General features: G+C 58.6%; 1 protein-coding gene across 4 annotated transcripts in view; it reads right to left on the reverse strand.

The window, feature by feature from the left end:
• Positions 1-3,986: 3,986 nt before the first annotated feature.
• Positions 3,987-27,127, reverse strand: part of ZC3H7B (zinc finger CCCH-type containing 7B) — a 54,137-nt gene continuing 30,996 nt past the window's right edge. For 3 of the 4 annotated variants that reach the window (XM_060166755.1, XM_060166756.1, XM_060166753.1), the window contains 16 exons: positions 23,782-23,824; positions 22,938-23,131; positions 22,199-22,520; positions 21,272-21,342; positions 20,369-20,468; positions 18,401-18,562; positions 16,563-16,768; positions 15,447-15,547; positions 14,288-14,469; positions 11,899-11,984; positions 8,415-8,548; positions 8,202-8,307; positions 7,954-8,062; positions 7,589-7,722; positions 7,291-7,454; positions 3,987-6,930 (listed from right to left, as the gene is read on the reverse strand). In XM_060166755.1, the coding sequence (XP_060022738.1) occupies positions 6,684-6,930; positions 7,291-7,454; positions 7,589-7,722; positions 7,954-8,062; positions 8,202-8,307; positions 8,415-8,548; positions 11,899-11,984; positions 14,288-14,469; positions 15,447-15,547; positions 16,563-16,768; positions 18,401-18,562; positions 20,369-20,468; positions 21,272-21,342; positions 22,199-22,520; positions 22,938-23,131; positions 23,782-23,824 (2,361 nt within the window). In that variant the 3' untranslated portion in view covers positions 3,987-6,683. The remainder of the gene's footprint in view (positions 6,931-7,290; positions 7,455-7,588; positions 7,723-7,953; positions 8,063-8,201; positions 8,308-8,414; positions 8,549-11,898; positions 11,985-14,287; positions 14,470-15,446; positions 15,548-16,562; positions 16,769-18,400; positions 18,563-20,368; positions 20,469-21,271; positions 21,343-22,198; positions 22,521-22,937; positions 23,132-23,781; positions 23,825-27,127) is intronic. The other variant, XM_060166754.1, reaches the window with a different exon arrangement.

Here is a 27,127-nt window from a genome sequence, read left to right on the forward strand (position 1 = left end):
ATGCTGGTCCATATGCTATGCATGCACACGTGCCCTCCCAGGCATACGGTGTGCATGTGGCATGCGTCATTGGGGCTTTACACCATCTGCAGAGCCTGAAGCCTGCTCTTCTAAGGGGAGTGACAAACCTGCAGCCTGGGGTTCCTTTGGTCTTCGGGGACGGGGAGAAGAGGCAGGTGCCTAGCGGACAGGTGCTGGAGGGCAGGCAGAGCAGGCACCACTGAAGGGGGACAGCTCTGTCAACCGGGCTCAGGCTTGTCCTGGGTGAGGTCCTGCTTCCCAGCCTGTGTCCCAGCCTGTGTCCCAGCCTGGGGAGCTTGGTGGCTATTGGCTGTTTGCTGTAGTCCCCTCCCTGGCCCTCTCACCAGGACACTGGCCTCGGAGGTCCCCAGGCCACTTAACTTGAACGTGTGGTTGAAGCCAAAGTTCTGTATGTCGCCCTCCACAAAGACCAACACCTGCCTTGGCCGGCTGGGGCTGGGGGTGGGGTGGGGGAGGGGGCATTGGCTCCACCTCTCCACGCAGTGATGTGGCATCTAGAACAAGCTGCTGGGTCTCAGTTCCAAAACCACTGAACGTTGCGACCTCCAAGGTTCCTTTCAGCTCTGGTTCTGTCTCTGATGCTCCAGGTTGGAGGCAGTAAGCATTTGGTTCCTGCACCACAGCTGATTTCTATGTAGTCTTTCCCCGCTTTCTAAAATTCCATTTTGCACAAACAGCAAATACTTCAGGACGCCCTCTAGCCTCTCCTCTTCCCAACAGCCCCAGCTTATCCTCCAATTACCCACTTTGCCACCCTAATAGTCCTCCCCAAACCATGTTCTTTTCCCAAATTAATTAAAAATTAATTTCAAGTTTTGAATACAAAAAACAGTATATGGCTCAAAGCTCAAAACTTTTGATAAAGGTATACTTGTTATTTTTGGCTGCGTTGGTTTTTTTTTCTGTTGCTGAGGCTTTCTCTAGTTGCGGCGCGTGGGCTTCTCATTGTGGTGGCTTCTCGTTACAGAGCACGGGCTGTAGGCGCACGGGCTTCAGTAGTTGCAGCACAAGGGCTCAGTAGCTGTGGCTCGTGGGCTTTAGAGCACAGGCTCAGTAGTTGTGTTGCACGGGCTTAGTTGCTCTGCGGCATGTGGGATCTTCCCGGACCAGGGCTCGAACCCCTGTCCCCTGCATTGGCAGGCGGATTCCTAACCAGTGTGCCACCAGGGAAGTCCCTGATAAAGGTATACTTCAGAAATGTCATTTCTATCCATGTCCCTCCTCCTCGTTCCCCTTCCTCATAACTGATTTCTTATTTATCCTTCCAGTGCCCTTTGCCTCTGTGAAACCGGGGGCCCTGGCAGTGGGGGACAGCAAAGGTGCGGAGGACCTGGCGCACAGGCTGTCCTAAGTTGACCTGTGGCTCGCAGGCTGGGGCTGAGGCTGGGCCAGTGCATTAACCATTCCTTGGCCCCAAAACACTTTTGTGTTCGAGACTGGCTTACCCCAAAGGTGGAGTGGGCAGGCGCCCACAGAGCACGATTTCAGAGGCAACAGGAGGTCCCCAATGTGTCTCAAATACACCCACCTGCCGCATGACATTTCATTCTCGGAGATTTGTTCCTGTCAGACCCCTTCCAACGTATGAATGTACGAAGGCTCTAAGACTCTGACTGATTGCTCACTGCATACCTGGCACCAGCCTAGACCTTGTAAGGAATTCAAAGCTAAATAACAGACCTGGCCAGGCAAGTCCCTCGCCTTAGGGAATTTTCATGCCACTGAAAGTCAGCCCACGTGGCACCCCGCACTCTGCAGCTAGGGTGTCCAGCTGGCAGCATCACCTATGGCTCATACAGGGGCCACATCAGCAGGACGCTGGGTCAAGCGGCTGGGGAGGGCAGAGATAGGGAGAGGGGCGGCCACAAACAAGCCTGGAGACATCCGGAGGGGCCCGCATGGCAGGCATGTTGGGATTGCCTGTACTCCTTGGGTTTCCTGCCTCAGAGGTCTAATGTCTGCTGTAGATGGCTCCCCTTGTGGGGGCTATGTGCGGATGCAGTTTCCGGCAGAGGCCTCTGGGGCTTTCTCTAGAGAGATGCAGAGCTGCCCCCATCTCCACCTCTGCCTGTCACCCCACCTGTCAGAAGCAGCTTCCTCAGAGGCAGAGAGGAGAAGCTGCGGCGCCACGGGAGTGGTGGTGCTCATGGCAGCCCCTAATCACAGGACCAAAGACCAGGAATGGGCCCACATTCAATAACTGCGGGCTGCTCAAGCCAACCTGGCGCCTTGATGAATGAAACCATTGACCGTAAATATCTAGGATACACTGGGGCGTGGAGATGCACGTGTGAAATACACTTGAGAGAAAAGAAAAGGTGCAGAACAGTAAGTACACATGGCTTACAATGATCCAACAATCTTCTTAAGGCTCAAATCCAGGTTCACCTCCTCCAGGAAGCTCTCCCCAGCTCCCCAGCTTGGATGAGTTGCCTTCCATGGCACCTGGCATCTCCCACCACGGTGCCTGTCACATCATCCTACACTCTTCCATGCAGAGCCATCTCCCCTGGCAGACTGGATTCAAGGAAGGCCACGTTTTGTCTGTAATCTTGTATCCCCAGGATCTGATATGGGGCAAGTGCTCAGTTAGTGCTTACCAGCCTGAGCTAAAAGAGAACTAGAAGAGAATTTAGGGGAATTTATGAGAATTTAAGAATTTAGTCCATTAGGTTCACTGAAGTACTGCTTATCTTTTTCTTTGATTTTCCAAGTTTAAGGGAGGTCCTGACGCAGGTTTACAATCTCTTCAGCCTGAGGATGGGTCTGCATTTTCTTCTGGGAGCTGGGCCTTGCCATGCCCCTCTGGTTTTTCACGGTGCAGCCAGGGTTGCTAAGAACCCTGGAACGTCAGCGCTGAAGGGAACCTTGCCGATCACCCAGTTCCCAGTGTTCTGGATCTATTTTGTCTCCTTTCTGAGGGTCCTTGGAACCTTCACTGAACCTCTGTGGGCCAAGATGTGGACACCAAATGTACAGGTTGCTATGGAGACAGACTTGCGGCATCCATCATGCCTGGCGCACAGAAGGTGCTCAATCAAGTCGGCTGCTCCTGTTACTCATCTGGTCATTTATCAAGTATTTGAGCCCCTACCACGTAGCCGGCCCAAATGATTCCCTGTCCCGAGAGAATTCACAGGCCTTGGACCTCTGTTCCTGGGGTCACTGCATACTGTAGTATGAAGTTGTCTGGCGAGAGCTTACTCTTAAACGTGTGCAGCCCCTCCCATCAGGACCCCCTCCATCACTGTCACCGCACACAATCCAAGAGATTTGAAAAGGTGCCTCCAGGGACTTCCCTGGTGGTCCAGCGGTTAAGACTCTAGGCTTCCACAGCAGGGGGCGCGGGTTCGATCCCTCGTTGGGGAACTAAGATCCCGCATGCCACGCGGCCAAAAAAAAAAAAAAAAAAGTGTCTCTAGCAGATACAAGTGTCCCTGATTGAAAATCCCTGATCTAATATGCTCTCTTTTAAGGAGGAGGAAGCTGGGCCCATGTGACTTGGATCTCCCTCAGGCCCAGAGGAGTCCAGGTTGCAGTTGGGATCACATTCCAAAGCATGTCATAGCCCCCTACCTTTCTGGAAAAGCCATACCCAGAAAGGGCACAGAGACAGCCCTCTGGAACCCAGGACAGTGCACACAGTAAAAGCAGGGAAGTGTGGGTACAGGTGGAAAGCCCCACACGGAAGGCCATGAGCCCCCTGACCACCGGGGCCACCTGTGCAGAGCACAACTTGTCCCTGCCAGTGAGGCACTGTGTGAGCCGGGGTCAGCTGGGCTGCCCTGTTTACACAAGGACACAGACCTTCTGCCCCTCACCCCTCGGAATGTCTGCCTTGGGGCATGCGCTGCGCCAGCCAGCTCTGCCCCATGAGTAAAGAGAGGCCCAGGTCCCCGGGCACAAGCGCCGGGAAGCAAGGAACAGGAGCAACACCTCAGGGACAGAGGTCAAAGTGCACACGTTTATTTTCTAGAACAAAGGCTAAAAGAAGGAAGTTTCTTTCATTTTATTTTAAGAAGGACAAAAATTGTTATTAAAACATCTACATTATTATCAAGATACTAGACCTTATGAATATTTAATATTAAAGTGTGGTATTCTTAAATTTTTTAATACACAGACATTTTTAAAGGACCATTAAATTTATCACTGCCCAGCTGAGAAACGCAGCATCCCTCTTTGCCCCATCCCAAAGGGACACTCACATCAAGGGTGCCTGTCCCCCCTCACCATATTTGCCGTGATGTCTTGTCCCTGCCTGCCGCCGGGGGACACAGGCCCGATCCAACTCTCTGAGCCTCTCCGAGTCACAAGTGAAATAATCACACTCATCATTCAAAGTGTGCTGTGCCACGCCTCTACTTCCTACTCCCCGCCTGCCCCTCGCTTTCTTCCAAGCCTGCGGGGGAGCCAGCTCTGGCCAAGCCAGGGAGCACCACATCCCAAGGCCCCTGCAGGGATAACAGGATGGAGAAGAAAAATCCGGATTCTAATCCTATTCTTTTGGGTGGGAGACAAAAACCAATCCTTTTCCTTCCCCGAGCACTCGTGCTCTCTCCCCACTAGGCTGGGGTGGTCTGGACGCCATCAGGCGGAGCTGGGCCCAGGCAGGGGCCGCTTCTGCCCCCGCTGCCCATATCACCTCTGACCCCTCGCTCCAGTCCCTCAGTCCTTCCAAATGGCATGATGACCCTGAAAGTCCCTCCTCATTATGCCAGGATGGCTGCATTTTCCGGCCAAATTCTTTATCTTTAGCCCTCATTAGAAGTGATTCCTTGGATACCACACACATATGTAATATTATATAGAGCGATATATTTAATACCTGTGTATATATGCATCACGGGGGCGACATATATACACACTAAAAACAAGGCTGGTGACGACAGACTGCAACAGCACGGATCAGGGAAAACAAGTGTCATCAACATTCACGGCCACAGGCCCCACCTTGGGTCTCTCCTCCCCTCCAGCCACACCACCAGCACCCAAACTCCGCAGTGCTGGCCTGCTGGGGGAAGGGGCAGGGAGAGGAAAGGATGCATGCCACAATTATCAGGAAAAGGTTGGGCAGTGGCAGCGAGAAGAACAGGGTTCTCTGCGGCCCAGGGTGCCCGCCATCATCTCAACGCACACTCGAAATGCTTGTTTAAGGAGAAATAAAGGGTATTCCATTCTCTCTGTCTCACCCTCCCACCAACTCCAGCCTCGATCCCCAGCTCCTTCCGGGGGGCCCCACCCCTTGTGCCAATAGTGTGGGGCGTTCTGGAATGTCTAGGGAACCAGGGGAGGCTGGGTCTGCCCACAAGGGGTGGGATGGAGAGGAGGGGGTGCACGCAGACACGTCAGACGAGAGGGATGGGAGAGGGCTGGGGGGGGCAGGGGTTGGGGGTCAACTGGGGTCCCAGGCAGCTGGCAGGGTCGGGACCAGGGAGGGGCTGGGATGGATGGTCCTAATTGTATGTCTGGGTCTAGGGGAGAAAGGGAAAGGACTCTTCTGAGTTCCCAAGAAAGAGGGGCTGTGTCCGATCCTGGAGTAGCCCATGCTGCCCACGGTCAAGTCTCCCTTCTCTCCATGTCCCCTGACCGCCCACCCTCCCAATCCCCCCAGTACCTCGTGCAGAACCTGAGCCCATGGGTGCCCTGCCAGGTACCACCTCTCTGGGAGCGGCCATGGGGAAGTGACCTTTGCTGCTATACTCCTTAGGACCATCCTCAGAGGGGACTGTCCCTCTACAGGGCGCTGACACAACCAACCCCTGGGCGGTGCTGCCGGGATCCCAGCTGATTCAGAGACTGTCACATCCCTGCCAAGAGCCTGGAGGCTCCAGCTGATAACTGGCCCTGAGTCTTGTGACCGCAGTTTGCATTCCAGCTCTACCGCGCTGTGGGCTGGAGATGCTGGGTAGAGAACTCCTTCCTTCTAGGCCTGTTTTTCTATCTGCAAAATGGGGGTCTGGGCTGGGTCATCTCTGAAGCCTCTGACGACCTACAATCTACATTCAGCGGCCCACAAAGGAGAGGGGCTGGGCTGGTGGTCTCACCAGAGAGCCACGCTCCTTGGTCAGGCTCCAGAGATCATGTAGCCCAGCCCCTCCCACTCTTCCAACCAGAGGGGAAACTGAGGCCCCAGAGGGTAAGTGACTTGTACAGTATCCCCAGTCCAACCTGGGGCTGCATTTTAAAGCTGGGTGGGGCCTCCTGCCCTCTGGTCTATCCTGATCTGCCCCCAGGGGAGGTGGGGAGGGGTGAGGGTGGGGCAGGGGGAAGGACCCTTCTGCTGCAGATTCAAGTGGGGACCCCACGCTCCCCAGCCCTGAGCGCTGGGCCCCCTTTAGGAGTAGACGGAAGTTAAAGCTGTAGGCTGAAGCTGGAGGGGTCAACCAGGCCCCTCCCTCCGCAACCAGGAGAGCCGGGGTGGGGGAGGGGAGGACCTGCCCAGGGCTTCAGCAGGATGAGGACCCTGGGACCGAGTGGGGCTGCAGCTCGTGCACCTGGGTATGCACTGGGGCAGTGGGGGCAGAGAGGATGGCTGGGGGCCCCAGCCCCAGCCCTGGCCTGCCCCGGCCCTCCTATCAGGCGCTCCGTGCCCACCCCTGCCCCCGATCCTAGGACTTCACCCACGGCCAGGAGCTGGTCTACTCCCCAGTGACGGAGGCAGCAGCAGGGGCTTCTGGGGCGGCACCAGTGGCATTCCCGTCCTCCTGCAGCAGGAAGTTGTATTTTCCAAAGTCGTCATCCCGTGGGCACAGAAGCATGTCCTTGCGGGCCTTGGCCAGCTTCTGCTTCAGCACCTCGCGCCGGTCCAGCCACTCGTTGAGCTCCTCCTGCCCGTGAGCGCAGCGGCACTTGTCCCCGTCCGGGCAGGCCTTGCCCTTCTGGAGCCTGTGGGCGGCAGGAGGCTCACTGCCCGAGCCCTGTGCCCTTTCCTCCACGGGCTGCCGGACATGGGGCCGGCCACTCCGCCTCCCCCGACAAGCCTCTCCCCATGCAGCATCAGGCCCGGGGAAAGCGGGCGTGGCCTGGCCTTCCCGAGGATCTGATGCCCGGCTGCAGGGGACGGGTCCCCACCTCCAACGCCACTCCGCCCCACTCCTGGGTCCTCACACCCAGGAGCAGCTGTCTTTCTGGACATCCCCACCCCGCCTTATGCCACCTCCAGGCCAAGTGGAGCCAGAGCTGGCCGTGGCCTCCGCCTCTTCAGGCCACCCCACAGCCCGCCCGGCCCTGCCCTCCCGGGGGCACCTTTCGCAGAGCCGGAACTCGCCCATGGGGAAGCGGTAGGCCCAGCCACTAGCGTCGCTGTCAGACGTGAAGACCTTCTCCTTGTGCTTCTCAGACTGGATGTGCTGCTGCCACTGCTTCTTGCTGTTGCTGTTCTTGCCGCAGAGCCAGCAGTGGTAACCCATCTGGGGACACAGCCACCGTGGGCGCCTGCTCCTCCCACCTGTGCCGGGACCACTTCCCCCAGGGAGGCTGAGCCCCTCCGCACAGCCGCTCCGGGTCAGGCTCGGACCGGGGCCCCCAGGGGATGGGGTGTTACCATGATGTCGGCGTAGTCCGTGGGCATCTGGATCTGCTTCTCCCCCTCCCGAGAGCTGATGGGCGTCCCTTCCCCCGGCTTCCCTGGGTTGTGCTTCTTCAGCCACATGTCGTAGGTCTGTTGCATGTCCAGGACTGGTGGGCAATAGGGGATGCAGGGCCTGGTGAGAGGGGATTCTCCCGCTACTCTGTCCCACGACCCCTGTGGGACCCCTGCTGCTGGGCCGCCCGGTCAACTGGAGACCCAGAGAGGGCTCAGCCCGGTGCAGCCGGAGTGGGGCCCGGGTGGCCAAGCGAGGCTCAGCAGGTGCGCTTGGGCCTGCCGACGAGGGGGGTGTCCGGGTCAGCCCCGCCCTGCCCACTCACTCTTGTTCTCCTTCATGAACGTCCACATGTCCCTCTCCTCCGGGCTGTGCGCGAAGGAGCAGTTCCCCACGTACTGGCACTTGCGGCCGTTCTGCGCATGGATGCAGAGCTGCAGGGCAGGCGTGGGGAGACCCTGCTGAGTCCCGCCGGACTGTGTCACTGCCCCGCCAGCGGGCAAGCCCTCCTGGGGCCCCACGGCCCCATATCCGAGGTCCCGCTGCCACCCTGCATCCCACCCCGGCGCTCACATCGTATTGCTGTGGGAAGTTGCGAATGGACGGCAGTGGCCTCACCGACACCCACTTCCTCTTGGCCTTGGACATCACCAGGAGGACCCGCCGCTCCTTGGTCCAGCTGCAGGATAGAGCGGGCTGTGTGACCTCCACAGAGCCCGGCTTCCTCGCCTGTGGTGCTTAGGTGGTCCCCACCCTGCCCGTGCCCCCGCCCGGCACCTGGCTCACCAGTGCCGGGCCTTGGCGCTGCAGTACTTGAGGTCCTTGTCAGGCTCCACCACCTGCCCGTTCCTCCAGCACTGGCCACACACAAACTTCATCTGCAGGTCAAAGGTGCTAGGCCCATGGGTCCGCGGGGCACCCTGCGGAGGAGAAGCGCTGATGAAGCCGCAGGCACCAGGCTGAGGCCCCGGGGTCTGATATACAGGTGGCCTCCGGGAGCACCAGGGCCACCTGGAGCCTGTGGGCTGGTCCATTACCACTTGGTGGTGGGAAGTGACCCCCTAACTCCAGGCCCATGGCCTCTCAGGGTGGGAGCCAGGCCTTGGACTCCTGATGGAGCGCTCTCTGCCGTAACTGGCTATTTCCCGCGGGCCTGCTTGCTGGAGCTGCTGGCGTGTCCCTGGGCACAGCATTCGACCTCACATCTCCCTGCTTTTGCACATGCTGTTCCCTCTGCCTGGAATGCCCTTCTCCATTCTTCATCAGGCTTGTTCTGAAAACTTTCAAAACCCAGCTCAGGCACTACCTCCTTCAGGAAGCTTTCCCTGAAGCTCTCCTAGGTGGCAGCTGCCCATCCTATGGGCCCCCATAGTACCTGAATTACCTCACGTTGACTGACTCATCTAGTTATGAGGGCCAGGCCTGGTGGAGAGCAGAGCCTAGAAGGTGGGATGCACCCACAGAGGGTGGGGATGGAGGAGGCTGCCTCAGGTGGTGGGACAGACATCTGGGCAGCCCTGGACTCTCGAAGACCCCACCATGTTCACTCCCCGTCCTCTGCCTCAGCCCTTCCTCTGCAGGCAGGAGGGCCTGCTCTTCTGCACCCCTGCCTGGGAAAGGGTGGGGGGGTGAGAGGCAGAAAAAGTGCCCACCCAGCCTTGTCTCCGGCCACCTGCAACCCCCTCGCCCAGCTGTGCTGGCCACCCTGCTGTCCCTCCTGCTAGCTAGAGCCTTCCCATCCTCCCTGGAGCCTCAGATGTGGAGTTACCCCTCCGCTCTTCCTCCTCTGACACAGGAGTAACTGTGTCCTCGGCACTGCCTAGCCCAGGGCCTCCCCTGAGCAGCAGGGGGCTCTCACTTTGTTGGGTGCCGATCGACCCCTGGCTGGGAGACTTGCGGCCTGGCTCAGCCCCAGGATAATACACATCCAGACAACAAAGTAAAATCCTGCCTCTGTAACTGGGACACGGTCTGGCTAAAGCAGACAGGAGGCTTATCCGTGTCACTATAGACTTCTAGATGTTCCATTGATTCTCACAGAAGCAAAAGAAGGCCCATTTCACGGGTGAGGTAAGCGGGGTCCGCAGGGGTGCTGTGGTTTAGCCACTGCTCTAGGGAATAGCCATGCCGGTCCACTGAGCTTCCTTTTCACAACTGCACAGACTCGACAGCCCTGGGGGCGGTAGGGGTCATTCCCATTTGACTGAGCAGAAGCAGAGGCTCAGAGAGGTTACTAACCCCGCCACGGGTAAGTGGCCCGAGGATAGGGACCTGGTGCGAGGCAGGGGCTCATGCTTTTCTGTAGGACGGCACAGCTGCACCGTGGGCACCAGGCACGAGCAGCTTCTACCCTGGCACCCTGTCCTTGGCCTCACACGGCCACGGGCCCCACCCTCTGACGGCAAGCAAGCAAGATGCCTCATGCCTGGGCCACAGCCAGGTCTGGCACCGAAGTCCCATTCCTGAGCCAGGCCTGACAGTGGCATCTTGGGTGGGCAGGATGCAGGGGGGTCAGGGGGATAGGAGGTGGTGAAGACTCAGTGTTCTCTCTTTAGCAGATGACGCTGCAGGTCCAGCCTGAGCCCCGCACTGCTTCCCAGCCAGGCTCCTGGCCAGGAGCAAAAATAAACCACGTGGCGCTTGGGGAAGAGGACTGAACAGGAGAGGGGCCGAGGACGGGAGCAACTAGGAAGAGGGGAGAGGAAGAAAAAGGACCAGGAACGAGGTGGGTAGGGAGACAGGGGGAAGGCCAAGGGGGCCGGGCAGCCCTGTCTGCCAGACTGGCCCAGGCCTACCCCACCGGCCAGCCTGCACTGCTCCCTGGCTCACTGCCACACCCAGGCAGGCCTCAAGAGGGACCAGAGGCCCAGGCTTCTCCCAAGGTGACCAGTGCGTGGGCCTGGCATGGTGAGGGCGTCATCCCTCGTGTGTGGATGGCGAGAGGCCTCACCTCACATTCACTGTCTCCTGGGCCCTGAGACCACCCTTCCATTCCCACTGTCACCTAAAGTTACAGTGATCCCCACCTCCTGGGGAGGGTGTGAGGATCAGGGACGACGGGGGCCCCGTGCAGAGCAGGGACTCGGCAAGCTGTAGCCAGCTCCTGTGAGCCTCACACCCGCCCCAGGAGGGGGCAGGCAGGATTATGATCCCCATTTCATATGAGGAACGCTAGGGGTGATGGGGATGGTGCAGGTGGGGAGGGAGCTGAGCGAGCTCTAGACAAGCTGTCAGAGAACCCGGGATCTCCGCTCCGTGTGCGCCGGGCAAGTCTCTAGCGTGTTCTGAGCCTCAGTCTTCCCGCCTGCAAACGCTACTGCGCCCCAGCTCACATCCTCAGGACCAGGGTGAGGATCCAGAGGGGTGGGAGGTGATACAAGCAATGGTGGAAAAGGTTGAGGAATACCAGGACATTTACATGGTCTCCAAGGACCTCCCTGGAAGATATTCATTAATTACAAAGGAGGAAAGGGTAACTTCATAGTAGAGAAAGCTTTACTGTGGAGGCACCTTTAATCAAGTTACCAAGGTATCGCTGGTGAAGGGACAGATGGAGATGACAGTGCCTGCCCCATCAGACAATCCCAAAGGGATGGGCCTTTTACAAAACAACTGCCTCTTCAAAAATGCCAATGTCATGAAAGACAAAGAAAGACTGAGGAACTGCTCTAGATTAAAGGCGATTAAAGACACTACAAATGAATGCAGTGTGTTGCTGGGATTTGGGAAGGATTCACAAAATCTGAATAATAGCACACCACGATTTGGATAAGTCCACCAATGTGAATTTTGTGATGTTGATAACTGTACTGTGGTTATTATGTAAGAAAGTGTCCTTATATTTACTTACTTATTTATTTATTTTTTGGCCATGTGGGATCTTTGTTCCCCGACCGGGGATCGAACCTGCGCACCCTGCATTGGAAGCGTGGTGTCTTAACCACTGGACGGTCAGGGAAGTCCTTATTTTTACACTAAAGTTTTTAGGGGTAATGGGGCATCACGTCTACAACTTACTCCCTAGTGGTTCAGAAAAGTATATTTCTGTAAATAAATGTGTATGTGTGTACGTACACACGCATACACACAGGACAAAGTGAGTGTGGAAAGTAGTAAAATGTTAACATCTGGGGAATCCAGAAAAAGGTATACACAAATTCTTCATACTCTCCTTACAATTTCCTGGTAAATAAATTATGTCCAGGTAAAGGGATGGGGGATGGCCCTCGTGGGGGCTGACCTCACCCCCAAGGCCTGCCCGGGGTCTTACCAAGCTGCTGCTGGCCTTCCCTGCGTGTGCCTCCACCTGCTGCCAGTATTTCTTGGATTCCTGGACGATGTCTTCGTGGGTCATGCCTGGTGAGGGGGGAGCAGACACGGCGTGCCTGGAGCTCAGTGAGGAGAAAGGCAGGGGGTCTGCAAGGTGCTGGTGCCACCCCAGGCCCAGGGAGGAGCCCCACTCCCCAGTTAGGCCGCGGAAAGATGAGGGGAACAGGGAAACCACTCATCCCGTCTGGACCTGTTGGTTCATCTGCAGTTGGGAACAGAGGCCTGCTCCAGGCTCACACAGAGAATAAAATGCAGGAGCAAGATGTGGGCTCGGCAGCATGGCAGGGGCCTCTCCGCACCCACGCCAGTGGCCCTGTCCCTCGGGCCAGCTGCTCAGCCCCCTCCCTTGGCCTCCGCCTCCCTCAGTGGGGCCTCAAGCCTGACCCCTGCTTGGCAGCCTCTAGCGTGCTGGTTCTTAAGGCTCTGTGCCTGGCCCGGCCCGGCTCCCCAGATCACCGAGGGGCCAGGGCCCTTCACTGCCAGTCGGCAAAGGGCAAATACCCAAACCTTGCGGTCCAGACCCTCCCAATCTGACTGTGGACACTGCGCCCACCTCTTCCATGAGGTCCACCCTCCTCCCAACCCCTTACGGCCTTCTAGTCCCTCTTCCAGGGCTGATTTAGTTTTCGACCTGGTCCTATGGTTACTGCTCCCCCATGGCCACTCGCCATCAGGGGCTTACTCTGGGCCAGGCATGTGCTTGACATCCATCCTCTTGCTGATGGATGTACCTCTAGCCCAGGGCTCTCCCATGACCTTGCAGACCCCCACACGTGGCTGCCTGCTCAACCTCTCCACTTGAAGTCCAACAGGCAGCTCAGACTCCCCACGTCCCACACGAGCCCTGATGTGATCCCCCCAACCTGTTCCTCCTGCAGCCTCCCCTCCTCAGAACACGGAAACCCCACTGGGGTCGACCAGATGCCGTCCTTCGTCTCATACTGCATATCTGGTCCATCAGCTCCCGTTGGCTCCACCATCAAAACACACCCAGAATCTCATCACTTCTACCACTTCCACCCGCTGCCACCCTGACTTGAGCCACACCCTCCCAGGTCTCCCTCCATCTGCCCTTGGCCCCTGACTTCTCCACGCAGCAGCCAGAGCAACTTCTTCAAGACACTGATCAGGTCATACAACTCCACCTACTCAACCCCTACCCCCAAACCCTGCACACCGTATTTATTTATTTTTTTTGCGGTACGTGGGCCTCTCCCGTTGTGGAGCACAGGCTCCGGATGCGCAGGCTCAGCGGCCACAGCTCACGGGCCCAGCCGCTCCGCGGCACGTGGGATCCTCCCGGACCGGGGCACGAACCCGTGTCCCCCGCATCGGCAGGCGGACTCTCAACCACTGCACCACCAGGGAAGCCCTGCACACCGTATTTAGAACAATCCCAACTATTTCTATGTACCATCTAGAGGTTTTTTCACGCTCGGGTCCCTGCCAACCTCTTAGGCCTCATCTCTGACACGCCCTCCCGCCCCCCAGGGGTAAGCTGCTCTGCCCTCACATCCCCACATACAGAAGGACATCCTTCCTTCTGTACCAAGCTTGCTGCTGCCTCAGGGCCTCCAGCCTTGCTGTTCCCTCTGCCTGGAATGCTCTCCCTGCCCTTCCTTGCTCAAATGTCACCTCCTCTGAGAGGCCTTCCCAGACTATCTTATCCCAAATGCCCCCTCCCCGAGTCCCTCTCCATCCTATTGCTTGCTTTACTTTCTTCACAGAACTGATGCATATCTGAAATTCTATCACCCTATTTCATCAGCTCGAAGAAGACAACGATTGTTAGACGCGCCATTATTTTATGTTACACACACACACAACAATGCCGCTAGGCAGACGATGACAGGCGTGGGGCACAGTGTGCACCCCAGAGCAGATGGAGGTAGGGCCTGGTACCTCCCCGTCAGACTGTCTGCCTTGCCCTCGCGTACACACACCAGGGCCCCGACTCGTTTTTGCTCAAGCCCCTGACAGTGCAGGTGCTCAGGGAGTCCCATTAGGTGAGCAAGAAAGCGAGCGGCTTTCCACCTCCTCATTCCTGAGGCCGAGCTGACATCACCCCCTCACAGAGGACCAGTGGAGGCTCAGTGAGGGGCCGCTGATGACCAGATCCCCCAGGTGGCCCGCGGGGCTCTGCCTCCCTGCCCTTCTCCCCACGTGTCCCCCTGGCAGTGCCACACAGGGAGAAACCCAGGGTCTTCTGGGCCCGCAGGCTCCCTGATGCAGAGCCTGCGCATCCTGTGACGTCCAGGAAGCACCGGCTCCTCTGCAGCCCCACAGCCCGGCACTGCCCTCCTCTGAACTGTGCAGCCCCTCGCCCTCACCTGAGTACTGCTGCAGCAGCCAGACTTTGAGCTCTATGAAGCTGTGGGCGAAGTGGCAGCTGTCCTCCCGCAGGCAGCCGTAGCGCACCTCGTGGCGGCACACGTCGAACTGGAAGTGCTCCTGGAACTGGCGGACCTTGGAGTACTTGAGGGAGGTGGAGCGGACGATGTGCACCAGGCACCTGGCGGGCGGGATGGGGGGCGCACAATGCAGTCCGCATGCCGCCCATTCCCGGTCGGGGCCCCTCCCCAGGGCCAGTGCCGTTCACCCACGGAAGGGGCGCCTCCGCCTATTAACTGCTGGTACAGGAGGGAAGAGGTGGGGGTCCTACGCTCAGGCAGTTCTGGTTTGGGCCTCAGCTGTGTGCCCCTCTCCTGGCCTCGACCTGCGGACAGCTCAAAGCCGCAGCTGCCAGCAGGAGGAGGGCACCAGACCCCACCTGCTGCGAGGCTGGGAGAAGGGGGCATCTCTCTCAGGTTCCCCAGCTCGATGCTCCAGAGCTGGTCCTGCACCCGGAGGAGTAATAATTGAGTTATCTCCTCTGGGCTGGGAATTTTAATTACCTTCATAGCAACCCTAGGAGACTGGGATCATCATTCACTTTACGGATGAGGAAACCAAGGGTCACAGTGGCCAGAGGACATAAAACAGACCATTGTCCAAGCTGGGATTTGGACCCAACTCTGTCTGACCTCAGGGCCTGGGCTCCATCAGCCATGCTGGGGCACAGCCAAGAGGAGGCAGAGGGAGCGCAGGTGGGTGCCGGAGCCCACCCAGCCCCTCCCACTCCCTGTCCAACACCCCTGCCGGGACAGTGGAGGGTGCTGGATGGGAGTCAGGGATGTGGCTCCCACCTGCCGGCGGAGTAAGCTGCTTCCAAGCCTCAGCTTTCTCATCTGTTCACCAGAGACACTCCTCCCCACGGGACTGCCAAGATCATTAAAATACCCAAGAGAATGCTTGGAATATAGACGATGCTCAATAAATGTGGTTCTGTCCTTTCCAGGTGGATGCTGGACCTGAGTCCCGAATCCTACCCCTTGCCTTGACATCCTAGGCCCACCCTCTGCTCCCCAGGCATCCAAGCTGCCCCAGGGGGACTCTGCACCCGCCCCACCCCAGGCCTGGCCACGGCCACCCCAGGCCTGGCCCACTCACTTGTTGTTATAGAAGCTATGCTTGGCAGCCAGGTTGGAGCAGACAGACGGAGAGTCCTTCGTGCCTTTGCTGATGATCCGGGGTTTACTGTCAAAGCAGATCTGCCCAGAGAGGGGGGGGGGGCTGGGATCCAGCACGGCCACCCAGGAGGGACAGGGTCCCTGCAAGCCCTGCCCTGAGTCAGGGGAGTGAGGAAGGGAATCCCAGGGTCTGTGGTCCCCACCTCTCTGATCCCACCACTCCAAACGCCTGGGGCAGGGGTTACTCCATATCTCTGAGTCTCAGTTTCCTCAACTGTAACCTGGGGAAAACCACACCTGCTCTGTCCCACAGCTTCACTGTGAAGCTGGAAAAAGATCTAATAGAACTTCAGGTCCTTTGTAAAGTATAGGCAGCCACCAGGCTGTGGGCTGTGATCCCCTAAAGGGAGAGGGCAGCCCACCTGCTCTAAGAGTCGGAGGGAAGGGCCGGCTGTGTGATGGATGGGGGCTGGCCGAGCAGCACCGAACCCTGCCAGCAACCTGGATCCAGCACCCTCACTTCATGGAGATGGACCTGACACCGTCCCTGCCCTCATCACACTATGCCTGGGTGGGGAGGCGGGGGGCCAGCAGCGTCTTCCGTGACAGCTTTGGGGAGGAAATGGACAGCTTGGTGGGGCTGCTGGGATCAGAGCTGAGCCTCAGAGGGTCCAAGACGTAGACACACGGGGAGGGCACCCCACGGAGAGGGCACAGCGTGGACACAGGCAGGGAAGTGGGCAGAAAGGTGCAGTGGGCATTGAAGCCAGCACAGCTGGACGAGGGGGCATGGGGCGGGTCGGGATGAGCTCCTAGAGCACCTGAGTCTGGCCTACGACGGCAGGAAGCGAAGAGCAGATGTGGTTACTTCTCTTTCTGGCCTCAGTTTCCAGCTCCGAACAATGAGGGAACTGGATAGGATCTGGGCTCTAGCGCGATGGGAGCATATGGGTCTAACTTTCTGAAACTCCCAGGACCTGTGGATTCTAAGTCAGGCCTCCAAAACCCGCGGGTCCCAGGGCCGAGAGTCCACAGTGGAGCCCGCGGGAGCCCCTCCCCAGCCCCGTCTGTGAATCGACCGTGGAGGGGCCGGTACCTCACAGAGGAACGTGAAGATGCCCTGGTGCTCCTTGAGGAGCTTGGCGATGGTGAGGCTGCCGCGCTTGACGCCCCCCAGCGGGTCGAAGAGCAGGTCGCGGTTGAGGGTGCCCTTCCGCTCCTCCGTCCACACGTCGATCTCCTCCTGATGGTAGGCGAAGGTGCAGTTATCCCCGTACTTACAGTCCTGCTTGTTAATCATGTCTGCAAAGAGGCAACAGGACACACGTTCCGCCAGGCGGGATGGCAGCCCACAGCACCCCCGGTGGGGCCTGCGGAGCAGGAAGGCTTGGCAGGGGTGGAGCGGCGGAGCTCAGGGAAAGCTCTTCCCAGGCCAGGCCCTTCTTTGTTCTACACTTGGGTGTGGGGGCCAGATCTGCACCTTCCCGTGCAAAGCATGGCGGTCGCCGCGGCTCCACCACCCCACAAGGCTGCCTGGTATGGGTCAGGCAAGACGACAGGTGGGAAAAGGGCTTTGTAGACATATACAAGCCGTTTTATCATTATTATTATTATTCTGTACCAGGAAAATATACCACTGGTTCAGGAAGGCATGGGCCTTGGGGTCCAGCAGACTTGGGCTGGGATCCCGTTATTCCTGAGCCTTAGCTGTCTGTCCATAAACAGAGAACACGGTTGTTGTGTGGATTAAGTGAAACAATAAATAAAACTCCTGGGGGCCAGGGAGCAGGGAAGGCAGCAGGTTTATAATCCAGAGACCCATTCCCTGGAGGTGGGAACTGTTTTTCTTTCTTTTTCTCCCTCCCTCACCCTCTTTCTAAGTCTGCCCCATTCCAGCCCCCTGCCAAGCTTGCAGGCACACGAGGACAAGCAGGCCGGATGGCCAGGTGACCTCACAGACTGCTCTGCACTGCGACCAGCTCCGCACCCAGTGGGGAGGCCTGCAGGGAAGGGCTTCCCAAGATCCAGGTGCTGCTTGAAGGAGGAGCAGAGGATGACCAAGTTCAAAGGGCACAGCATGTGCAAAGGAGTCAGGGTTCAGCGTATCTGGGGAATGCTTAGGGCAGACGGGGACTTGCAGGCCTCGTAGAATTGGGACTCCATCCACGCTGGCCAGGGCATGGCTGGCGGGGGCCTGCGAGCTCAGAAATGACAAGTCTTTAAGATCCACCTGGGCAGACAAAGAGCTGATCCAGAAAGCCTGGGTGGGCTACTGCCACGGGCTGGGTCGGGGGACAAAGGCGGAGCCTGGAGCGGACTCCCAAATTCTCCTTCCTCACCCAGAGCTGTCATGAGGATGTGTGATGGTGGGTACAGAAGGGCGACACTATAGAACACTTAACAGTATCAAGACGGTTTATGTCCTGCTGTGCAGACTGCACCGAGATGCTTGGTTGGGGAGTAGAAGAAAGCAAATGAGGTACCTGCCAAATGTCCACTAAATGTCAACCAAACGACATGAGCCAGAAGGGAGGAAAATGACAACAACCTGTTACATTTTAAAAGCTAGTATTTATCAAGCCCTCACCGTGGGCCAGTCCCCAGTGATTTACATGGATTCTCTCTCCATATCCTTCCAACAGCCCTTTGGGACCCTGCAGTGTAACAGAAATTAGCTCTCCGTGAACCACCTGAGCCTTGCACCCGGGAGCGCATTCTGCTGGTGAGGCCCCAGCTTGAGCGTAACATCCAAACACTCCCACCTGTCTGTGGAGCTGGTCAGGGCAGGAGCTGCTCGATCTGAGATGGGAATCCCTCCTTCATGGACCACACCTGTCTGTCTACCTGTCTGCCTGTGATGAGAAGCAGAGCTGCGGCCGGGCGTGAGAAGCTGGGCCTGGGCCGTGCCACCTGCCCCTGCTGCAGCCCACCCACCTTTGCACAGGTAGTAGGAGCCCACGAAGCTGGTCTTGGTTGGCCGGGGCCGGATCCGCTTCCAGGTCTGGTCCTCGGAGCTCCGGAGGCGGCCGAGCAGGATGTCCCGCTTGCACTTGTGCTCAAGGCCCTCACGGTAGGTGTAGTCGCCCGCCCTGGGGCCTGTGGGGGCAGGGAGGACAGGGACTGGTTCCGGAAGCAGAACTGAAGGGTGACAGCCAACGGGCCTGAGCAATGGGGACTGGCCGCCCTGCTGCCTAAAAGCCCGCCTCCTTCCCCTGGGCCTCCCGCCAGCTCCTGCCATCTCTTCCCTGCCATATGCTCCCTGGGGACAGGGGGCTTGGGCAGAGGGGAGCCCCTTTTCAGCACCCACCCCCTTTCCACCACCACCCCGACTCTACAGTGAGCCTGACCACTTCAGTGTTTCTTTGGAACAAATGATGAAGACAGTGCCTGGCAGAGAGCAGGCTCTGTCCCTGTCTTTTCCTGCCCCGGAAAAGCGCTGCCAGACTCAGCCTCCCTCCCCTGCTCCTGTGCCTCTTCCCTGGTGCTCTCAAATCTTCTGACCAAAGGCCTCCTCTCCCCAACAATGGGGTGGGGGGGTCTCCCCAAAGAGACCAAGAGGACCAAGGTCCCTTGCGGGGACCCACGTGACGTGGCTGGGCCAGCACCAGGTGTGCAGCGGCTCTGCTTCCCCAGCACAGGGGGCAGCGAGCAGTGGGCGTGCGGATCGGGGAGGCTGGTGTGGTCTGTGCAAGGAAGAAACGTCCTCACGGGCATAGCCACCCAGCGAGACGGCGCTCTGCTGCCCATCCGCACAGGGCCGCGGGCTTTGGCAGGACGGCTCTGTCAGGGGTGACATGCGTGTGACATGCGTGACATGCGTGTCCTGTCAACGTCAGCACCTCTGAGAGGAAGAACTCTAGACTGGTAAGATCTGTAACCCTGAGATACCAAGAGAATATTCTAAAATGTCGGAACTACGGGATTCTGGCAAATGAAATACTGCGAGTCTTAGAGTCTAGAATTCTGAAATTCTGGGACTTCCCTGGTGGCGCAGTGGTTAAGAATCCGTCTGCCAATGCGGGGGACACAGGTTCGAGCCCTGGTCTGGGAGGATCCCACATGTCGCGAAGCAACTAAGCCCGTGCGCCACAACTACTGAGCCTGCGAGCCACAACTACTGAGCCCACAAGCCTACAGCCCGTGCTCCGCAACAAGGGAAGCCACCGCAATGAGAAGCCCGCGCACCACAATAGAGTAGCCCCCGCTCTCTGCAACTAGATAAAGCCTGCGCACAGCAACAAAGACCCAACGCAGCCAAAAAAAAATAAATTAGAAAAAAAAAAAAAAAGATGATTCTAGAATTCTGAAATTCTAGGTGTGCTGAAAAGTGTCTACCAACACTGGGCATCTACTTTGAATTGCTCCTACAGTCTCCCTTGGATTTGAGGGCTGGAAGCCTAGGAAGTACATTTCCCAGACTCCTCTGCCCTCTGCGTTCTAGGCAAGGTTTGAATTCACCCAGCAAGAGGTGGACGGAGAGGATGTGCACAGAGGTGCAGGCCGCCTTTCTTCGGCAGATGTGTTTTCGCAGCAGCCAGCTGGACCCTGCCTTCCTCAGCCTCTGGGCTGTGGGGCGGCCGTGATGCTGGCCAGCAATCCCGGCAGCCCCCTGGGCTCTGTGTGAGAGCGGCGGACCCTGGCTTCTGGGCTTCAGCTTGTGGAGAAGTAGCCCAAAGGCCCAGTGGAATCTCTGGGCTTCCACTCCTCTAGGCTTTCCGGCAGTTTTCAAAGTCCCCGCCTCCCACATGACATCCCTGTCTGCTCGGAGTAGCTGGTGGGGCTTCTGTCTTCCCATGCTTATCTCTGACTGGTACACTGGGATTCTGTCGTTCTGGGACTCTACACTCCTGAGATTCCCGGCATCTCTGGGCAGAGGGGTGGAGTATGAAGGTGTGGCCTTACCTGTTTTGGGGTAGCAGAGCTGGCACGCCTGCTTGAACTCGTGGGTGGCAGCCAAGGGGTTCTTGATGAGCAAGGCGGTGTTGGGCATGGAAGGCTCTGGCTGTGACAGGGGGAGGTTGGCCATTTGGGGTGCTGGACGATGGCCGGTGCCACCAGGACCAGCCTGGGCACCAGAGGCTGGGGGGCACTGTGACATCCCCCAATCCCACCCAAGAGCAGAACTGCAGCCCAGGACCCTCCCTCTTCCTCCACCCTCCCAGCTGGGGAGCCCCTTGTAACATGATCCAAGAATCCAGCAGGATTAGATCAGCCTAGTGGCAATGCACAGGGTGACAGTGACCTTGGCCCAGAACCTTTCCTTGAGTTAAAACCCAACATGAAAGTGGAGAAGCAGGAGTGGCCCTGATTGGGGCCTAAGCACAGGCCCTCCCCCACTCCCATCCTTTCTCCCAAGCCCCCAAGGCATCAACAGATGGGGAAGACGGCAAAACTCAGAGAGGTTAGGTGGCTTCCCCAGGGCCACACAGCTAGTGTCTAGGCCAAGGCCAGAGTACAGGCCACCTAAGCCCTGGTCAAGCGCTCTCCTCAACTCAAACCTGGCTGAGTTCTGAGACCGCGGATGTTACTGACCCTGGAGAGGTTACTTAACTCCTCTGAGCCTTGATGTCCGATTTGGCCAGACAAGGGCGGGTGGTACCCTCTGCTCACCCTCCCAGCACATGGCTGGGCCAGGAAGGATTTGGAAGGGCTGGGAAGAGACCATCTCTGGCCAGGCCGCTCTTGGCCTCCTTGGGGGATGCAGCACCTTATCCCACGCTGAGGGCTCACCCCTGACTCTGGAGACCACAACCACTTCCCCTCCGTCCCCTGGAGAGCACGAGGTACCTGCGCACCGATTCTCACCGAGTCACTCACCGAGGGGGCTGGTCTCTGAGTACCGCTCAGGGGACGATGGTCCTGTGAGTCGGCTTCCTCTGGGCAAGAAGACACAGGGGTCACCTGTCCTGCTCTGAAGGGCAGAAAGACCCTCCGAGGACTTTCTCTTCTGTATTTCTAACTAGGAGAAGCCATCCAGGCCACAAATCCTCTCCCATTTGGGCCACCGCCCGGGGACAGACAAATGTCTCAGCCTGGGCGTGTCCACCCTGTGCTTACACCTTCTGCACCCCCATAGCCCCCGGGAGAAAGCCCGAGCTCCTCAGCTTGGCTCGCGGGTCCGGTGAGACTAGCCTCAGGCCTTCAAGGCCCCCAACCCACTCCCCCTCCGGCCAGCTCCTCTGCTCATCCGCCAGGCCCTCTATTGCTAGGCCTGTGTCGCACTGCTTCCTCTGCCAGCACATGACCCTGCTCGGCTATCACCTCCTCCAGGAAGTCTCTGTGAAGCCCATCTGTGCCCCCTGCAGCCCCACGCGCCCCACTCGGCAGTGAGCGCCCTGAGCGAGGTCCGACTGTCGGACAGCCGGCCCTGCAGAGGCCCAGGCGGGTCTGTTTCCTCGCGGGGCCCCTAGCTCAGAGCAGTGCTGGAGGGGCCTACGACCTGGCACCCCCTCCCCCAGCCTCAGGACCATCCGCGCACCCATCTGGTGAACCCAGGGCCCTGGAAGGCTGGGTGAAGAGCACCACACTGCAAGCCTGGAATCCTGGACTACCCCAGCCCTGCTCTTTGACCTTGAACGAGACACGCAGCCCCTCAGGCCTCAGCCCCGCACTGTGCTGAGCACTGCAGGAGACACAAAGCTGGAAGACATGGCCCCAGACCACGAGGCAGAACAAGAGTTACAGTCCCAACTGCACAGGCGGTGGGGGTGAGTGTGCCCCTCCAGGCCTCACCCAGGAAGGAGCTGGGCTTGTCCAGGGAGCCACGGGTCGACCCGAAGCTGTCGAGGGTGTCCAGTCGGGTCTCCGAGTACGGCAGCAGGTCCAGGGAGTCCAGCGCCGAGCCTGGCGGCTCGAGGGCATCCAGCACCGAGGCAGCCAGCTTCTTGGAGGGGTCCATGACAAGGCCGAAGGAGGCAGGGGGCAGTGGGCTGGAGACGGGGATGGAGCCGCCCACCACAGGTGGCAGCAGCGGGGTCCCGCCGGGGAACACGGGTATCAGCTGGGGCAACTCGCTGGGCACGCCGCTGCCAGGCAGGCCGCCCTGCACCAGAGACTGCAAGGTGGGAACAGAGGGAGGAGAGGGAGGGGCTGGAGGAGAACGCGAGTGCCCAGGCTTGGGCAGGCCCGGGTGAGGCACCCCCCCGCCCCGCCCCCGCCCCGCCCACCTCGCCCCCCCCCCCCCCCGCCCCCGCCCGGTGGCCTCAGTCCCCACCTGTCCCACAGGTGGAGCCACAGGGATCTTCACAGTCCCTTCTGGACCCACGTTCTGCACTTTTTTTTTTTTTTTTCGTTCTGCACTTTTGTGTTTCTATCCAGAGCGAGTCCCTCCCCTACCCCCGAGGCCTCAGTTTCTGCAACTGCGACGTGAGATGAGGCCTTCCCTCCCCGCGACACGGGACGTGAGGATGGATGTGATGGGGTCCTGGCGGGGAGAAGGGTTCCGGGAAGAGGAGGGGGCAGCACGGCTCACCAGCGAGTCCAGGAGGGTGTCCAGCTCCGGACCGAAGACGTCCCCATCGGAGAAGTCATCCAGACTCTCGGTGCCGGGGAGGGCCCCGCTGCTGCTGTCCAGGGGGCCCAGCAGGTCCAGAACATGAGGGAAGAGGGGCATGGGGGGTGGGGAGGGGAGGGGGGCCGGGGAGCCTCGCAGGTCCATGTAGCAGTCTGTGGATGGGGGTGGGCTCAGTAGCTGCAGGGGGTCCTGCTTGGTGGGAGTCGGGGGTGGTGTCCTAGGGCCTGAGGTCTGCCTCCAACACCTTCCCCCCTTTCCCTGGCTTCCGCCAGGAGCCCTGCCTGCCCTGCTGGCCTGACCCCATCGGGGGAGGCTAGGCCGTAGCGAAGGGAGGCCCCATGGGGTGGGAGAGGGGCCTTTTCGTTCTGCAGTGTTCCTCCGAAGGGCCTGGTCAGTGCCTGAATAGCCCACCTCTGGGGTATGCAATGCCCTCTCTCAAGGACACTTTTAAAATGTGACCCCTCCTGGAAGCCAGTGAGGAAGAGAAAGGGAGAGGAGGACTTGGGGAAAGGTGGACTCCCGGCAGGGGGTAGGGCCACTGCTACCCCACTGAGGCAGCCCCTCACCCTCCCAGGCTGGAGGGACGCTCTCCCTGCCCTGCAGAGGAGTCTGTTTTCCTGAACCCACTATTTTCTTTCATGCTTCAGGTAGTCCCCAGGGCGGGGAGCCCCCAGGAGCCCTGTCTACAGGGCCGGGGATGGCAGGTGCTTGACCCATCTGACCTCCCGGGGTCTTGGCAGGGAGGGGCTGAGCTCTCCCCAGGGCCCATCTCCACCCCGTCCCCTCAGGTCAGGGACACTACCTGTTTCGATGTCATCTATGGACCCCAATCCATTGGAAGATCCCTGTGGAGAAGAGGACAGGGCAGGTCAGACAGACACAGGCTGGGAAGGCCACGGTGCCCGGCCCTCAAGGCCCCTCCGCAAGTGACTACTGCTGATGCTAATTACCCAGGGGGCTGGATGGGCACAGGCCAGAGGCAGGGGGAGTGGGTCAGACAAGCCTCACATCTGCCCCTTGCCGGAATGCCCTCAGGGGAAGGGATATAACCTCTGAGCTCCGTTTCCTCACCCGTCAAGGGAGGTGCTGTACAGAGCCCTCCACGCGTGTTCCAGGCAGGGAGAGTTCGCAGCTCAAAGCTGCAAGTGCCGCTCCTGAATCACCAGGGTCCCCTCCCCCAGTTACAGCCCCAGGCTGAGCCAGCCCAGGTAGGATCCCACTGCCACCCGTGGACCTTCTGTTGGAGGGAAAGCTGGGCCCAAGCTCGCCCTATGGCCTTGCCAAGCTCCTCATCCCCTCTGGGCCCGTTTCCTTATCCGTAAAGTGAGGATGATACAGTCATCCACCTCCTTCTACTGTAAAAAGGATGAGATCGGGACTTCCCTGGTGGCGCAGTGGTTAAGAATCCGCCTGCCAATGCAGGGGACATGGGTTCGAGCCCTGGTCCAGGAAGACCCCACATGCCGCAGAGCAACTAAGCCCATGCGCCACAACTACTGAGCCACAACTACTGAGCCCACGTGCCACAACTACTGAAGCCCGTGTGCCTAGAGCCCGTGCTCCACAAAAAAGAGAAGCCACCGCAATGAGAAGCCTGTGCACTGCACCAAGGAGTAGCCCCTGCTCGCCGCAACTAGAGAAAGCCCGCGCACAGCAACGAAGACTCAACACAGCCATAAATAAATAAATAATTTTTTTTAAAAAAGGATGAGATCACTTGACATTTGTACAGAGCTTAGAACTGTGCCTGACACACAGGAAGTGCTGTGTTTGTTAAATGCGTAGCATCGAATTTTAAATCCAAGCCACCAGGAGGTTGGCCTGGGTAAACTAGTGTTCTCGTTCACTGGCCTCTACATTTGGCCCGAGTGGACTCGCCTGGCTCGTGTCTAGCTCTGGGCTGTGGCGTGCACTTCCCCACCTGCCTGCATGCCTTTGTGCGAGCTGCTCCCTCCTCTCCACCTGCCCCAATCCTGCCAGCCTGGCTCTGTGACATCCAAGGTGAGACTGAAGCCAAGGCTGCCTCAGGCTCTGTCTGGTCCTAGAACTCACAGCCCTCCTTTTTTTTTTCTTTTTTTTTGTGGTACGCGGGCCTCTCACTGGTGTGGCCTCTCCCGTTGCGGAGCACAGGCTCCGGACGCGCAGGCTCAGCAGCCATGGCTCACGGGCCCAGCCGCTCCGCGGCATGTGGGATCTTCCCGGACCAGGGCACGAACCTGTGTCCCCTGCATTGGCAGGCAGACCCACTGCCACACACGGCACCATCTGTGGTCCCCTGGCTGCAGACTCCGTGGACACCGAGGGTTGGCCCTTGTGGAGCTGGGCATTCCACCCACATCTGCTGTGGCCCTTTGGCCATGGTCATTTAGTCATTCAACAAAGATCTTCTGAGCACCTGCTGTACGTGCCCAGTGCCACTCTGCTTGCTGTGATGAGCAGCTGACACACTACGCACCCCCTCGCTGCCCGCGAGGACCGGCAGGCAGGCTCCCTGTCCCTGGTCCCGGAAGAGACCTGTGAGCTGGCTGGAGGGAAGGGGTGCGAGGACTGGCCTTGCCTCGGGCACCACCGCCCTTATCCCATCCGCACAACCACCCTGGGAACCGGGCACAACTGTCATCTCCCTTGTACAGAGGGGACCTAAGGCTAGGACATGACGTCATTTCCTCTAGGTCACGCCATCAGTGAGAGGACCCCCAAGTCTCCGCTCTCAAGTGAGCTCACTACGGAGCCAAGGGGATGGGTGTGCACACATCGTCTGGCGCGTGAGGAGACGATGGTGAGGACAGAGAGGGACGTTGGAAGCAGACCATAGAGTGGCCTGAATGTCAGGCTACAGTATCCGGATGTGATTAATAACAGTACTTTTAAACAGATACTTTATTATTTTTATTTATTTATTTATTTTTTCTGTACATGGGCCTCTCACTGTTGTGGCCTCTCCCGTTGCAGAGCACAGGCTCCGGACACACAGGCTCAGCGGCCATGGCTCACGGGCCCAGCTGCTCCGCGGCATGTGGGATCTTCCCGGACCGGGGCACGAACCCGTGTCCCCTGCATCGGCAGATGGACTCCCAACCACTGCGCCACCAGGGAAGCCCAGATACTTTATTATTTATTTGTTTATTTATTCGGCTGCACTGCGCGGCTTGTTGGATCTTAGTTCCCCAACCAGGGATTGAACCCGGGCCCCCAGCAGTGAAAGCGCGCAGAGTCTTAACCACTGGACCAGCAGGGAAGTCCCTCAGATATTTTAATTTACAACCACTGAGGGTTTCTAAGCTGGGGAGAGCCCCACGAGGCCAGGCTGTCGGAGTTCATCCAGCAGCAGTGTTGGGGGACAGGAAGAGGAGTCCAGACAGTCCAGACACTCCCCCAGAAGGGGAGGCCAGCCACGACCTGGAAGAGTGGGATGTGACCTGAACCAGGGCAGTCACTGTGGGAAGAGAAGGAAGGAACGGGGATACCCCATAACGTACCCAGCCAGGGTCCCCCCAGAGTTGCCCTATAATGCACAATCGTGCCACTATCAGCAGAAAACCAAAGGGAGCCCTAGTTTCTCTGGCTCCAGGAATGAGGCAGGAGCCCGAGACCTGGGAACTCTGGATAGGATCTGCCTGCATGACTCCCTGCCTCCCCAGCACCACTGGCAGGAGGGAAGAGGAGCCCTGCACAGCCCCCTCCAGCCATGCTGGCTTCCTGGCTGTTCTTCGCACACACTAGGCACACTCCTGCCTCAGGGCCTTTGCACTGGCTGTTCCCTCTGCCTGGTCCCCCAGACCTCCTCATAGTTCACTCCTCATCTCCTTTGGGTCTTTGCTCAAGTATCTCCCTCTCACTATTTACTGTTTAAAACTGCAACCCAGGGACTTCCCTGGCGGTCCAGTGGTTGAGACTTTGCCTCCCAGTGCAGGGGGTGGGGGTTCGATCCCTCGTTGGGGAGCTAAGAGCCCACATGCCTCACGGCCAAAAAACCAAAACATAAAACAGAAGCAATATTGTAACGAATTCAATAAAGACTTTAGAAATGGTCCAAATAAAAAAAAAATCTTAAAAAAAAAAGTTAGGTTTAAAATAAATAAATAAATAAAATTTAAAAACCCTGCAACCCACCCACCCCCCACCAATAGCCTGGCCTCCCCAGCTCC

The sequence above is a fragment of the Lagenorhynchus albirostris genome, chromosome 11 (genome assembly GCF_949774975.1).
Source record: "Lagenorhynchus albirostris chromosome 11, mLagAlb1.1, whole genome shotgun sequence".
NCBI classification, from domain to species: Eukaryota; Metazoa; Chordata; class Mammalia; order Artiodactyla; family Delphinidae; genus Lagenorhynchus; species Lagenorhynchus albirostris.